Here is a 13,509-nt window from a genome sequence, read left to right as displayed (position 1 = left end):
CAAAATTTTATTCTTTTTTTCAACTCAAGATACCTTTGATAAATGTACAAAAATTAGCATGCAAAGTTTTAAGGCATTCAGATAAGTTTTGGTTTCGAAATGAGTAAAGAAATAAAATAGCGTGAAGACATTGTTAGATTTTTTAAGGAAAATTCCAATAGGCTTTTCGAAATCATCTCTAAAACAGCAAACGTGTCAAGGAAGACATCTAGCTGTTAACAAGAAAAAAGGAACGAATGAAGCCAAGAACATTGTAGCACTTTTTTAGAAAAATCCAAATATATCGGGAAGAAAAGTAGCGGAAAAAGTACAGTGCACTCAAGCGTTCGATAGATAATACATTTTTTTTTTGTGTTTTTGTGGGCCTCTGTATAATTTAAGTTCTCAACTTAAAACGGCGCTGGAGTCGAATAATTACTATAAACGTATATCAATTGTGAATAAATATTGATGAATTCCTTAGCCACACTGCTCCAAAAATCTGAAAGTCCTGTACATACATAATATAAATTCAAGGCCGTATTTAAGAAAAGTCGCCTAACTTCGACAATTGTCAGTGATGGTCAAAACTTAAAAAAATTAACTTAACAAAAAAAATTATTTTTATTTGCCTAACGAAAACTTCCAACAATCCCAGTCTGACAATAGATTATTATGCATCCTCTTAAAGGCCTATAAATCCTCTTCTCACAATATGTTCGATCTTTAAAATTGAATGAAAACTAGTCATTCAAAAAATGATGAATCTAAAAAACCGTACTTAGTGTTGTAAAATGACAAGTTGCGACCTCTAAATGACTTTTGAAAAAAATAGGCAATAATATTTCTCATAAAAAGGAAGGTAATTGGGGGGGTAGAATCTTCAAGGAATATTAAAAAAAAAAAAAAACATTTTCGATGGCCTTCTAATGTGTATTACTATATTGTATAAGGGAAAAAGCTAAAACCCCGTAATTTAAATATAACATGGACCATTTCCTAGTACCAACGGCTTTTGAAAATTGAAAAGAAGGCCAAAAAGGTCACAACCCTACTGTTTAGTTTTTCGCTAGTGCGCAGCCACTTTTTCAAAGCACTTAATTTCTGCCGCATAAACGAAGTATTATATAGTAAAATAAGAAACGAAGAAATTTACAGGCGATGGGATCTGTCATATCACTTGACAAATTTTTCTCGAACCATACCTTTTGCCTATTTACAAAATGTTATGCCCAGTTTTACCAATCAATTTTAAATTTGTCAGACCGTTGTAATTTAAAATGACAAAATTTTTTAGGAGATTGTGCCATTTTAAAATTTTATTTTTGATACATTTTAAAATTGATTGGTGAAACCGGGCGTTAGTGTTATATCTCAACATATGTAAGAAATCTTTCGATAGTATCGAATATTTTGCACTATCACTATCGAAACAATCGAATTGATACACCACCGATCGTTTTCCAACACTAATGCGAGTCCACCGAACCTCAGTGAGCTCAGGCCTATTTGACGGTATTGGGCTCTGGTAACAAGAGTTATGAGGGGTACAAAAGAGGTTGCTAAAACAACTAAAATTAAAAAAAAATGATTTTTCCAACAACAAAAATTACTGAATACACCTTTACAGTGTACGGCAAAATTTGAGGTATTTCGGTAAAAGTTAAATTTGCTTATTAAAAACCACTTATTTATAGTAAATGTAAACATGAACTGCATTTCTGTTAATAAAATGTGTTTTTATTTTAATTCATCAAGTATTTTAAAAGTAATTGGTATTGTTTTGTACACTAATTTCATTGTGCGCAAACCTCAGCACACTGGGAGAAAAGAAAAAAAACGTATTAAGGAAAGAGTGTTTCGAAAAATGTTTAAAATACGGGAATATCTTCGATAATTTTTTCAGCAATTTCCTGGGATCTAAAAATAAATACGTTGAAATGCAATGATCTTTTATTTTCTTCAGCGTCCTTGTCCCACAACTTGCAAATCTCTATAAACCGATGGTTCGTACTCTCACCTTGCCCTGCTCCACCCATTGTGATATGATCGCGATTTATGTCAATATTACCAGTGGCATCTGTTTCTCTTTTTCGGATTGGATGACACCTATAATGATCAGGGCGATGAGGATACATCGCCACTCCGATTTCGTATCGGTATTTAGATAGATCTTCTCCATTTTCGATGAGTTCTTCTTTATTGAAAATCAAATCATGATGGACTTCAGTATTTGGATCTTCATAAAAACGGAAGTCGCAAATGCCATTTTCGCTCACATGACTATACAATTTATGTTGTTGATATCCTGCACGAAAATCAAATAAATCGCACCGGTATGCATAACCAGGTTGATGATTATCCCATTTTACATTTATAATGACTGGCGTATTGTTTAATGCTATGACGACGTTTGTCCAGGGTACGGCTCGGTTGTTGGTTGACCGAACATCTTTCATCGGTATAAGAATACTGTCTTTTGGCGAGCGAGTAAATACTTTGACTGTTAAATAATTACCATGGAATGCATCGGTTCGCGATCCGGTGAAAGCTGGTTTTTTTGTTTCGGAAACGTCAACGTAGTATAATCTTCGAATTTGCGACGATTCAATTTTATAAGAATAAGATTCTATAGGCAACAATTTTTCTTGGTTGTACGGTGCCACTAATTGACTACTCACTAAATGAGCACTTGGTACTTTATTGAGTTCCGCATATCTATCTCTAGCTAGCCAATTTTGTGCTAAATCGTCGCTAGCATTTGGGAACAATGGATTTATGGGTAAATTCAATTTATCTTTCAAATTAGGACAGGCGCTCGGTTTCGTTATCCAATATCGCAAATTACTTAGTGGCATAAGCATGTTCACTCGCACTTGATGACTTGACAAAAGCCACGTGATATCTAATGCGGTTCTATTATCGATCAATTTATTGTATGCTTTGATACCACCGTTTCTCACAATATTTTGATAAGGTATATTCATCTCTTGAGAACGAGGGATCGCGTGATCTTCCTTAGTCACAAAATATATATTGGCACAATTTTCGTTACCATAATATTCCGGTAAAGCATCCATCAACTTGTCGCGCAAGGTGTTTATCATTGCGCTGTTCTTCAAAATGATTATTTTGCATTGATCTTCGGAAATGCAAACTTCGATCGAAGATTTTTCATTTTTGGTGATAATTTCATTACACTCTCTTGTTTTCACTAACAGTTCTTCCTCTTCTGATCGCTCGATAACACGGCCGTTGTGTTTGAAAATGTCGTTTGACGAAAGTTGCAGAACCGTACGCGCTTCATCATAAGTAACCTTTTTTGTGACGAAAGTCCTATTATCGGTTTTGCTATTTTTTACGAAACAAATTTCCACGGACGCGTAAGTATTGTCAAATAATGTACTGACGAAGAATGCCAATAACATAAAAGATAGTAACGAAAACTTGAATTTCATTGCGAACGATTGAATTGTGACTCGACTGATTGAATTGAAAATCGAATCTGCCTAAATGGTCACAGTGCAGTAAATTTAAATCCAGCGAGCAATTTTTCAGTGCAATATGTTAAGTTACGCTCACAGTTAACGGATGTCGTCGTGTCGTTGAGAAGTTTGATTTTTTCAAGGAAATCGCGAAACAAGTATATAGTTTTGCGCGTTTTATTTTTATCATCGTTCAGAGTTAAATTTTTATATGAACACGATTCTACGCTGAGCCAGAGATGGAAAAGTAGGTACAATTGTACCTTTTTCCGACTTTTTGGAACCAAAACTTACATTCGGTACACTGAGCTCATATTTAAGACTACGTTGCTCGCGAAAAAAATTTAAGAAAATGTTTGTAAGCAAGGAGAAATGGCAACTCATATATCAATGTGAATATGTCATTGTGGCAACAAGAAATCTTTGCAAAGTGGCTAAGTACCTTTACTAAATTATTTGCGAACAGTGAAGAATTCCTCACCTTTTGAGGGATTTCTGGCAAAGTGGTTAAACTGCATGTTTCAATTGTGAATGAGTTGAAAGTGCGGAGTATCTGTAATCTGAATGTACTCCATTTATTCTTGCAACGATGGATAAGTACTTAAGTCAAATTTTGAGTAAAATTTTAGCTCAAGTTCGGCTGCCCACGAAGTACCACATAAGGTTTTGTATCAAAGGCCTGGTTTACAAAATAGACCCAAATGCGTTATGTACGCAGTGCAATCTTGGCCAAACAGAAGGCCTCGAGCATTTGCTCTTCAAGTACCCAACTTATTATTTCTTCAGGGACTACTACCCAGGACCACTTCTAAAATAGTTTGAAAGCAATTGACCGACCAATTTACAGTCCGCATGGTGTAGCTCTGTATTGTTAACTGTTTGAATGAATGGTACCGAAATTATACCCCTTTTTTCAAAAACTATTTAGAGGTCGCTCAAAGCACACAAAGTTTTCCATGTATTTTATATGGGGAAACCCCAGTTTTCTTAGAAATGGTTTAGAATTTTCGAAAATCAATATTTTTTGATCGGAAATTGTTGCTTCTCTTTAAGACACTGCCAATCATAATACCCAATTGTTAATTTTACCACTTCCAATAATAGCGATTTTTTATGGGTCCCCCCAATTGTATTTTTTGAGGGATTTAGGGGTCCTATAAGAAATAGTTAACAACAAAAAAGTTTCCCGATCGAAAAATATTGATTTTCAAAATGTCTATACAATTTCTACGAAAACATGTTTACCCCCATATAAAATAAATGGAAAACTTTGAGTGCTTTGAGCGACCCCTAAATATTTTTTGATTTCCAAATAAGAACAATTTTTTGGTATAGTACAATGCTAGACAGTGGGAGCATTAGAACTCCGACTTCCGAGCTACTTTTTAGGTACACTTGACTGCAAAAATGTACAATTCTATTGTCAAATTAGGTACAATTTGAAATTTAGATTGTCCATCCCTGAGCTGAGCACAGGGCGTAGGTTATTCCGAATATCGCGTTGTTTTTTTTTTTTTTTAAGATAATTTGAATGCTGCTGCTGCTAGACGAATGAAACGAACTCAAAAATTAAAATATTATAAATAAACGAACGTTCGGCTAACAGCACACAGTATCGTTTTGTCAAGCGGCTAAACTTGTTTCTATCTACTATTTGAAAATTAGTGCGGGTGAAAACTTTATGACAAAATGGTTTTGATTAACTTTTCCTTCATTTTCATGGTTATTACACTCTTCTTCAATGGTGCGTATCGTTATTTATTGTATCGATATTAACAGAGTTTCGGAGCGGAGCAAAGGAGCAAAGGATTTTGGCTGGAGCAAAGAGCTAAAAAATTCATTTGCTCCTTAGCTCCTTAAAGGAATTTAAATTTACTTAATTTTTTATTTTTGTCACTGAAAACAATCGTCTTGAATAAATTGTCATTTTATTTTTGCTTGGAAATACTGTTCACCGCACAATGCGCAGCAGTCAGGGATAATTGCCACGTCGATTTGAACGGCGATGAAAAACCAATGACTTCCCAACCAGCAGAGATACGTTAATTTTGTCGACAGTGCGGCCTCGTGCAGTTTTACATATCCGGAAACGAACAGAAAATAACCACAATTTTCATTCATTTACGTATCCAAAAACGTTCCAAAAGTGCGATTTTCCTACCCGGAAACGAACAGAAAACGACTTAAATTTTGTTTTTTTTTTCGGATGAAAAAACATTTGCGAAGTGCAGAAAATAAGTGTATTGAACGAAAATTAATTGCAAGACAAAATATATTGGGATCATACATATATATCTATTTATGTCAACCCATTAAAGTACATGTATTTGTACATATACGGAATCCTGCCCGGAAAAAGGTTAATTTTTTTGGTGGTTAGGGCTCGATAATTAAGTATGTAATTGCATAAATAAGTAAAAAAAGTTTATTGCGAGTGGGAGCGGAGCTCGGAGCGAGATAAAATACCGGAGCGGAGCGATGAAAAAAAATCCTTTGCTCCGAAGCCCTGGAAATTAATGGTGTTTTTCTTGAATAGTTCATATATATATATATATATACATTGATTTTTAACACACTTCAAACAAAGGTGGAGGTTATCAGTTCGTCGGAATATTTTTATGTATGTTACCGCATAACTTTGGACCACGTTAAATGATTTCGATAATTCTTTTTTCATCGGAAAAAGTAGTGCCATACTAATTAAATCGGCTAATTGAATCGTGAAGAAATTAACGATAATCTTAAATTTTTCTATGACAATTGTAGTCGGTTCCGTTTTTTGCTTAAAAATTGCTTGTTACCAATAGAGTTTGGGATTAACGAACCGGAATATAGTTTCTAAGCGTGAAGAACTTCATAGATCCTAAATTTGACCAAGATCAAAGTAGAATTATCCGTGCTACAAAACCTATAAATTTTCGTGTAATTTTAATTTTTCAAAAAAAAACATGCATACGAAGAAAAAAAATCATTGGACGCGTCAATGAAGCCTGATACACAAAATTCTTTCTTCGATGTTAACAAGTCTCATCAAAGACTATTGTACAAACTTGAAGCAAGAGTTGTACTTGGTGAGAATTCTGTATTGATTCTGATTTTTGTATTGAACATTTTCTCCTTTTATATATTTTCTAATTCTAATTTTCTTAACTAACTATATACGTTTGTGTACATAAATATGTGTACATAGTTGTTTTCATATGTATGTGTGAATATTTACATTAGATAAGAAACCGGCGTATTGGTCTTTTGATATTTTTTTTATTATTTGCATGTACGTCGGCTACACACATGCAATTAGTGTTTAGGTACTCTGCAAGAATTTGAGGACCAGGTGGTTCACTGGACCAGGTTGCATACTACTAACTTATTATACTAACCTGGACCACGTCAAATGTAAAAAACTGATATGTGTATTGAACACCGCCTCTTCGTGGCCCATCGGCAATATGAATCGGTTGCCGAATGCGCCATGGTCCAAAAGGAGTAGTTGTCTAGGTGGACCCAGAAGTGGTCAGGTCCAATGACATCGCAATGTTAATGTAACCATATTTTCTCCATATATTTGGACCATTTTAGTTACTAGTGTTGGTTACAACGTAGCGTGGTTCTGTACTAGTATAGTACAGTTTTGCAGGGGTACTTAATGCGATTTCTAATGCGTGTATTTTGTATGTGTATTTGTGTGTGCTTACTTTTGTTTACAGTACATGTGTAGATAAGAGATCAACGCATTGATCTCTTATTTCGGTTGTCTACGTTTTACATTTACAAGCTGAAAATATTGATGTACATTTTCAGCCTGATTCTAAATATTCCCGGGAGTTCTCTTCTTGAGAATTTTATTTTTCTCGAAAAAAAATCCTCCAATTCTAAACATTCGGGAAGTTCATTTTCATCGAAAATTCGGTAGTAGGAAATTCGAACTTTGAAACAGTTATTTCATACATTTTTGACAGTTCTCGCGGGTGCAAATTATTTGAAAAGGTTTTTTATTTTCAGTAAAAGTTTAAATATTTGTGAAAAAACAGGAACAAAGTCCAGAACAATGCACACTATAGCTTTGCCAATGGTTGCAGAGGAAGAAGCGGCTGAATTTGTGGAGCATATTCATTCAGGCACAAAGAGCTGTAAGCTCCGCTCGAGATTTAAGAATTACTATAGAGTAAATAAAGTTGCTTTCCAGTATTTACTAGACGTCCTGGTGTCGCACACGCGGGAAAGGAAAAAGCATTTTGGTGTTTCGGCTATTATTAAACATAGCGCATCTGTACGCTTCTTTACTGAAGGTGGATACCAAACAGGAATCGGGAAAGATGTAGACGTCTCTCTGGCTCAATCAACCTGCCGCAAAGTTCTCGAGGAAGTTCTGGAAGTTTTCGAAACTCATTTATGTCCAAAGTGGATCAAAGTATGTAAGACTGAAGAAAGACGGCAAATATCGCTACAATTTTTTCAGAAGCACAGCGTTCCGAGCGCTGTGAGATGTATTGACGATACGCATGTGCGTATCATTGCACCTTGTCAAAACCAGCATTTATACTATAATAGAAAGGGATACTATAGTTTAAATGTTATGATTTGGCCGAGTTCAACAAAGCACGCCAGTAATTTCTTTTCTGTGCCAACTGACGACAATTGGAAATATCCTTCTCCACATGGTCTTTCCACCTCAGCGGCGGCCTCCTTCTTCCTCTGCTACCACCAGCGAGTTCCGAGTTGAATACTTTCAGAGCTGGAGCGGAACTATGCACTATGTCCATGTAGTTGTAAAGGTCATACAGCTCACTGTTCCATCGTCTGCGGTACTCGCCGTCGCCAACGCGCAAAGGCCCGTAAATCTTTCGCAAAATCTTTCTCTCGAATACTCCAAGAGCCGCCTCATCGGATGTTGTCATTGTCCATGCTTCTGCGCCATATACCAACACGGGCATGATGAGTGACTTACAGAGTGTGGTTTTCGTATGTCGAGAGAGGACCTTACTCCTGAATTACCTGCTTAGTCCAAAGAAATACTTGTTGGCAAGAGTGATTCTGCGCTGGATTTCCATGCTGGCATTATTATCGGTGTTACCGCTGCTTCCCAAGTAAACAAAATTCTCTACCTTCTCGAAATTATAACTGTCAACTGTGAAGTGGGTGCCAAGCCGCGCATGTGCTGACAGTTTGTTTGATGACAGGAGATACTTCGACTGATCCTCGTTTACCACCATATACATTCGCTTTTCTTCCTTATCCAACTTGGAAAAGGCAGAACAGACTTCGCGGTTTTTGTTACCGATGATGTCGATGTCATCGGCATAAGCCAGTAATTGCACGCTCTTGTAGTAAATTGTTCCTGAGCGGTGCTGCAGCTCTTATTATCTTCTCCAATATCAAATTAAAGAAGTCACTTGAAAGGGAGTCGCCCTGTCTGAAACCACGTCTGGTGGCGCACGGATCGGAGAAGTTTTCCCAATTCTGACGGAGCTGGTGGTATTGCTCAAAGTCATTTTACACAGCCGTATCAGTTTGGCTGGGAGGCCAAATTCAGGCATTGCGGCATTTAGGCAGCTCCTTTTAGTGCTGTCGAAAGCGGCGTTAAAGTCGGCAAATAGGTGGTGAGTATCGATCCTTTTCTCGCGGGTCCTTTACAAGAATTGACGTATTGTGAATATTTGATCTATGGTGGATTTGCCAGGTCGGAAACTACACTGATAAGTCCCAATCCGTTCGTTGACGGTGGGCTTAAGTTTTCACACGATATGCTCGATAAGACCTTGTAATCTATGCTTAGAAAGCTGATCCGCGCTAGTTGGCGCGTATGGCTGGATCGCCTTTCTTGTAGATTGGGCAGAGCACACTTAAATTTCAGTCGTCGGGCATGCGCTCATCTGACCATATTCTGCATAAGAGGTGATGTATGCATATTATCAACTTCCCGCCGCCGTACTTGAATAGGTCGGCTGGCAGGCCTTCAGCTCCAGCAGCTTTGTTGTTTTTTAGCCGCGTAATCGCTATTCGTACCTCGTCATAATCAGGCGGTGGGACATCGACTCCATCGTCATCGACTGGGAGCTCGGGTTCGTCTTCTCCACTTTCAGTGCTGCTGCCATTCAACAGGGTGGAAAAGTGTTCCTTTCACAGTTTAAATACGTTCTGGACATCAGTCTCTAGGCCGCCATGGTTGTTCTGGAGTTTGCCCTGGTCTTGAAACCTTCAGTAAGTCTCCTAATTCTCTGATAACATTTTCTGGCATTTTTCCCGTCGGCCAGCATTTTTAGCTCTTCGCACTCGCGTATTTCGGCCTCTCCCTTCTTATTGCGGCAAGTACGTCCCGCCCGTGTTGCCATTTAGGTGCTTTTGGAGCTAGATTTAACTCTCTATTTTTCTTTCTATCGGGTTATAGCTCCTATCTCTATTTTTAGCTCTTTTCAAATTTATGTAGCCCTTTTTAAGCTCTTGAAAGTTTTAGTTGTATTTGGTATATATAAGCCAAAACTTAAGCGTTGATAAAATTCAAAATTTCGAGTTGCAGTGTATCCACCATAAACCCTTGGATCTAGGTTAAAGAATTCAAAAATTAATTAAAAGAAAATGCTTTTTCTGATAGCGCGGATTTTGTTTTATCTCACTAATTTTACCTTTAAGGAGGGCTGGAAGTAAATACGATATACGTGTATCGATAAGATTATAATTCGGTTTTTAGATGGATCGTAGTCTGTTTTATGCAATAAGTAGCTTGAATTCAGTATACTTGCGATTCGACATGACATCCAAAGAAATTAAGAACATGATAATTATGAATATAGATTTGAAAGTTTGTTATGTTGTGCAGTTGAAGGTGGTTTCCGAAGTAAATTTCGAGCCTAGAACTGCGCCAATATGTTGATGTTTTTCGCGGTTAAGTACACGAAAAACAGCTTTAATGGCCACTTTTGTTTGCTAGTACTATTCTTACCCTTCAAAATTCGCTTTCGAGTGATGCTTTACGATTTTTCCTTCAGAAACTATGGCCATTGGAAGTTAGAAAGCATATGTTTGGTTTGGCGATGTTATATATATAACTCTTGAACGAAAAATCGTACATCACCATTCCACAGTGCATTTTGCAGAATTAAAAGCAGTACTAGCAAAATAGGCGAAAAGGCGGAAAATCTTCTTCTTCTGATTTTTTTCGAATACTTTTTTTTAGTAACTTCAAAGTAATAAAAGGCAAGCGAAGAGAGTCAATCATGATGCAAAAAAGTGCTGGTCCTTAAATATAAACTACCCTTTATTGGCATGTTGTGCTTTTTTAATTTTCATTAATTAAAAGGTGTCTCAGGATTAGGTAAATTTTTATGTTTGAGAGAAGGAGATTCGTGTTAATACATATATATGTTGTCCGATACCTTAGAATATGTATGACCCAGATATAATCAAAAATCTGCGAAACCTGAGATAAAAGTGGTTTACCCTTGGTTTCGTTTTCGGCGATTTGGGCCATATATGTATTAAATAATTTCTTCTCTTCTTTTCGTTATAGATATGGCGACTGCCGAATCTCCTGGATATTGTTCGGTTATTACGTCGCAGATTTTCAAGCTTTCCATTTTTGATTTAGAAGACGTCCAAATGAAATCGGCTTTTTATTTGAATGTCACGAAGATTGAAAATGAAACCGTTGGCGAATTTCTTGATTATCTGGAAAATGTAGAACACTTGGCCTTAAGTTCGCATGCTGTATCAGTAAAGTCCATAAATGCATTCAAAGATGCCTCGCCTTACACTACTATACCTTTAATGACACCATTGTGTCAAGCGATCGATGTATCGTATGATCTGTTATACGCTGATCGACAATACACACTATTTGTTGGAACGGTATTGACCCCACGACAAGCATTGATGAGAAGATTTTTAAAAGGTCTTGTCCTTGACGATAACACGGGTCTCTTTGGGATGGGCATTTTGTCGCCAGTTATCTTCGACAAGACCTATCAGCCAGTTGAAGAGTTTCCAACGCCGAGCATTGTTATCGACAAGCAAATCATTGAAACGGTTCGTACAACGGGTTCTACAACATCCAGTAAAAATGAAGTTTCTGCTGAAATTTCAGCAGTCATCGTGTCAGTGAGCGCAAAATATTCCAAACAGAAAAGTTCTACGTCCAAAAGTTCAAGTAAGACAAGAAACGCCGTCGTGTCACTATTAAACAAGAAACGAGAATTATTCATTGACGAAAATAGAATTGATTTGAATCCGGCATTCATCAAAACACTTTACGACATCGTTGACAATGTTAATTTACCCCAACTCACTCGTACAGAACTTGTCATCGATTTATTGAACCGTTACGGATGGTACATCCCAAATCAGTTCACTCTTGGTGGGCGATTGGACGTTGTTAAGTCAGTGAGTGAATCAAGTGCTTCTAATGAAAATAAAGAGCTGGAAGGATTGGAGTCGAAACTTAGTGCGGCATATGGTGCATATAGTGCAGGTATAGGCGCTTCTTCTCAACAGGGCTCAAGCTCGGAAAACACCAACTCCATTTTCACATCAAATGAACGTATTACATCGACAGTAGATCAGGCGATGGATATATCGTCTTTTATGAAAAACGTTCAAATCAAAGAAAATTGGCGGATCATCGCATTGCAGAATATCATACCCACATGTAAATTTTTATTGAATAAACATAGTGGTTTGTTTGCTGAAATTAGACGATTGATAATAAGCGACGCACATCGTAAACGCATCCGTAATTTGCAACCCAACATAGATATGTTGCATTACGTGAACGATATATGGGGCGCATACGATCAGCCATTTTGAACAAATCAGATATAAATAAAATTTCACAAAGTAACTATTCAATCGCTTCAAAAAAATTGCTAAACAGAATTTACGGTAATTATTAATTCAATTAGATTTTTCAATTTAGATTTTAATCAAAATAACGATGGAACTTAATATTAACAGTAACATATACTTTTTGCGCATTTATTGTTAAAGCATTATATTTGAACATACTGCATTTGTTATATATGTACATATAAATAAAAATATGAAAGAAATAGCTGCATTCTGTGATCAGACCATAGTACAGTTTCCTAAGTAAAAACACTGTCAGCTGATTGCCAAAAAATTCCTACAGCTGAGGTCACCTGTTTTTTTGGCCTTTGCTCTTATCTTTTACAATTTCTTTCATTTCTATTACGATTTCTTCCATTTCTATTATCTACAATTTATTTAAAATACACTAACACACTAAACCAAAAGCACCAATACACTAACCAAAACCACACCTACAGCCTGCCGGTAAGAAGAGTTCATTACTTGTGGAACTGTACGATGGATTAGACTACACAGAAATATGTTAAAAACGTACATCTGTTGGAAAATAAATATACAAAAACTTCAAATACATGATATTGAATCCCAAACGAACCGTAATCGCCTATGCCAAAAAATCAACATTGCGAAACTCAAACTGTCAAGATGAGGGCGAGCAAAAAATATGGCCGAGATTTGTCTATTCAACCGAGCAGAACAGTGTTAGTGTGTTCAAACAGGACAATTAGCTGAGGCAAAAAATAGCCGTTTTTAGCCGATTTTGCTATTTGCAATATTTTCTCAAAATTTTTATACATAAGTTCCCATTTTTACAAATTTAGTGGCCCAAAATCTGTTAGAAATGGTTAGCCATTCCTCGGAGAAATTTTTCATGTCGAACTGTGTTACATATCGATGGCTGAGTGGAAGATCGACCTACTTATCTCGGCAGCCAGTTCAAAAACGCCCTACTTCAGAGTTTGATTGAAAAACGCCCGATTTCAGAATTTTATTGAAAAACACCCTATTTCAGAATTTGGTTGAATAACACCCTATCTCAGAGTTCGGTTCAAAAACGACCTATCTCAAACAAAAATACATTGAAAATAAGCTAAGATAGGGCGTTTTTGAATCGGCAGCTGAGATAGGGCGTTCTTCAACTAAATTCTGAGATAGAGCGTTTTTCAATCAAATTCTTAAGTAGGGCGTTCTTGAAAAGTTTTCTGAGATAGAGCGTTGTTCAAAA

At 36.6% G+C, this 13,509-nt stretch overlaps 1 protein-coding gene across 1 annotated transcript; it reads left to right on the top strand.

Annotated features, from left to right (window-relative positions):
- The first annotated feature begins 5,072 nt into the window (after positions 1-5,072).
- On the top strand, positions 5,073-12,983 carry LOC118748961. Its single transcript, XM_036483724.1, has 2 exons — positions 5,073-5,208; positions 10,972-12,983. The coding sequence occupies exons 1-2, from the start codon at positions 5,154-5,156 to the stop codon at positions 12,261-12,263; spliced, it is 1,347 nt and encodes a 448-aa protein (XP_036339617.1). The 5' UTR covers positions 5,073-5,153; the 3' UTR covers positions 12,264-12,983.
- The last annotated feature ends 526 nt before the right edge of the window (positions 12,984-13,509 follow it).

The sequence above is a fragment of the Rhagoletis pomonella genome, unplaced genomic scaffold, assembly GCF_013731165.1.
Source record: "Rhagoletis pomonella isolate Grant_MI unplaced genomic scaffold, Rhpom_1.0 Rhpom_scaffold_00013, whole genome shotgun sequence".
Classification (NCBI taxonomy): domain Eukaryota; kingdom Metazoa; phylum Arthropoda; class Insecta; order Diptera; family Tephritidae; genus Rhagoletis; species Rhagoletis pomonella.
Note: the sequence above shows the minus strand (reverse complement) of the source record. Positions and strands in the feature narration are given on the sequence as shown.

Bases quoted from the DNA above. Each gene is read 5' to 3' on its own strand.
- LOC118748961 (XM_036483724.1), top strand. From the start codon at position 5,154: ATGGTTTTGATTAACTTTTCCTTCATTTTCATGGTTATTACACTCTTC. The intron at 5,209-10,971 runs GTGCGTATCGTT...TTTTCGTTATAG, and splicing joins TATTACACTCTTCTTCAATG to ATATGGCGACTGCCGAATCT.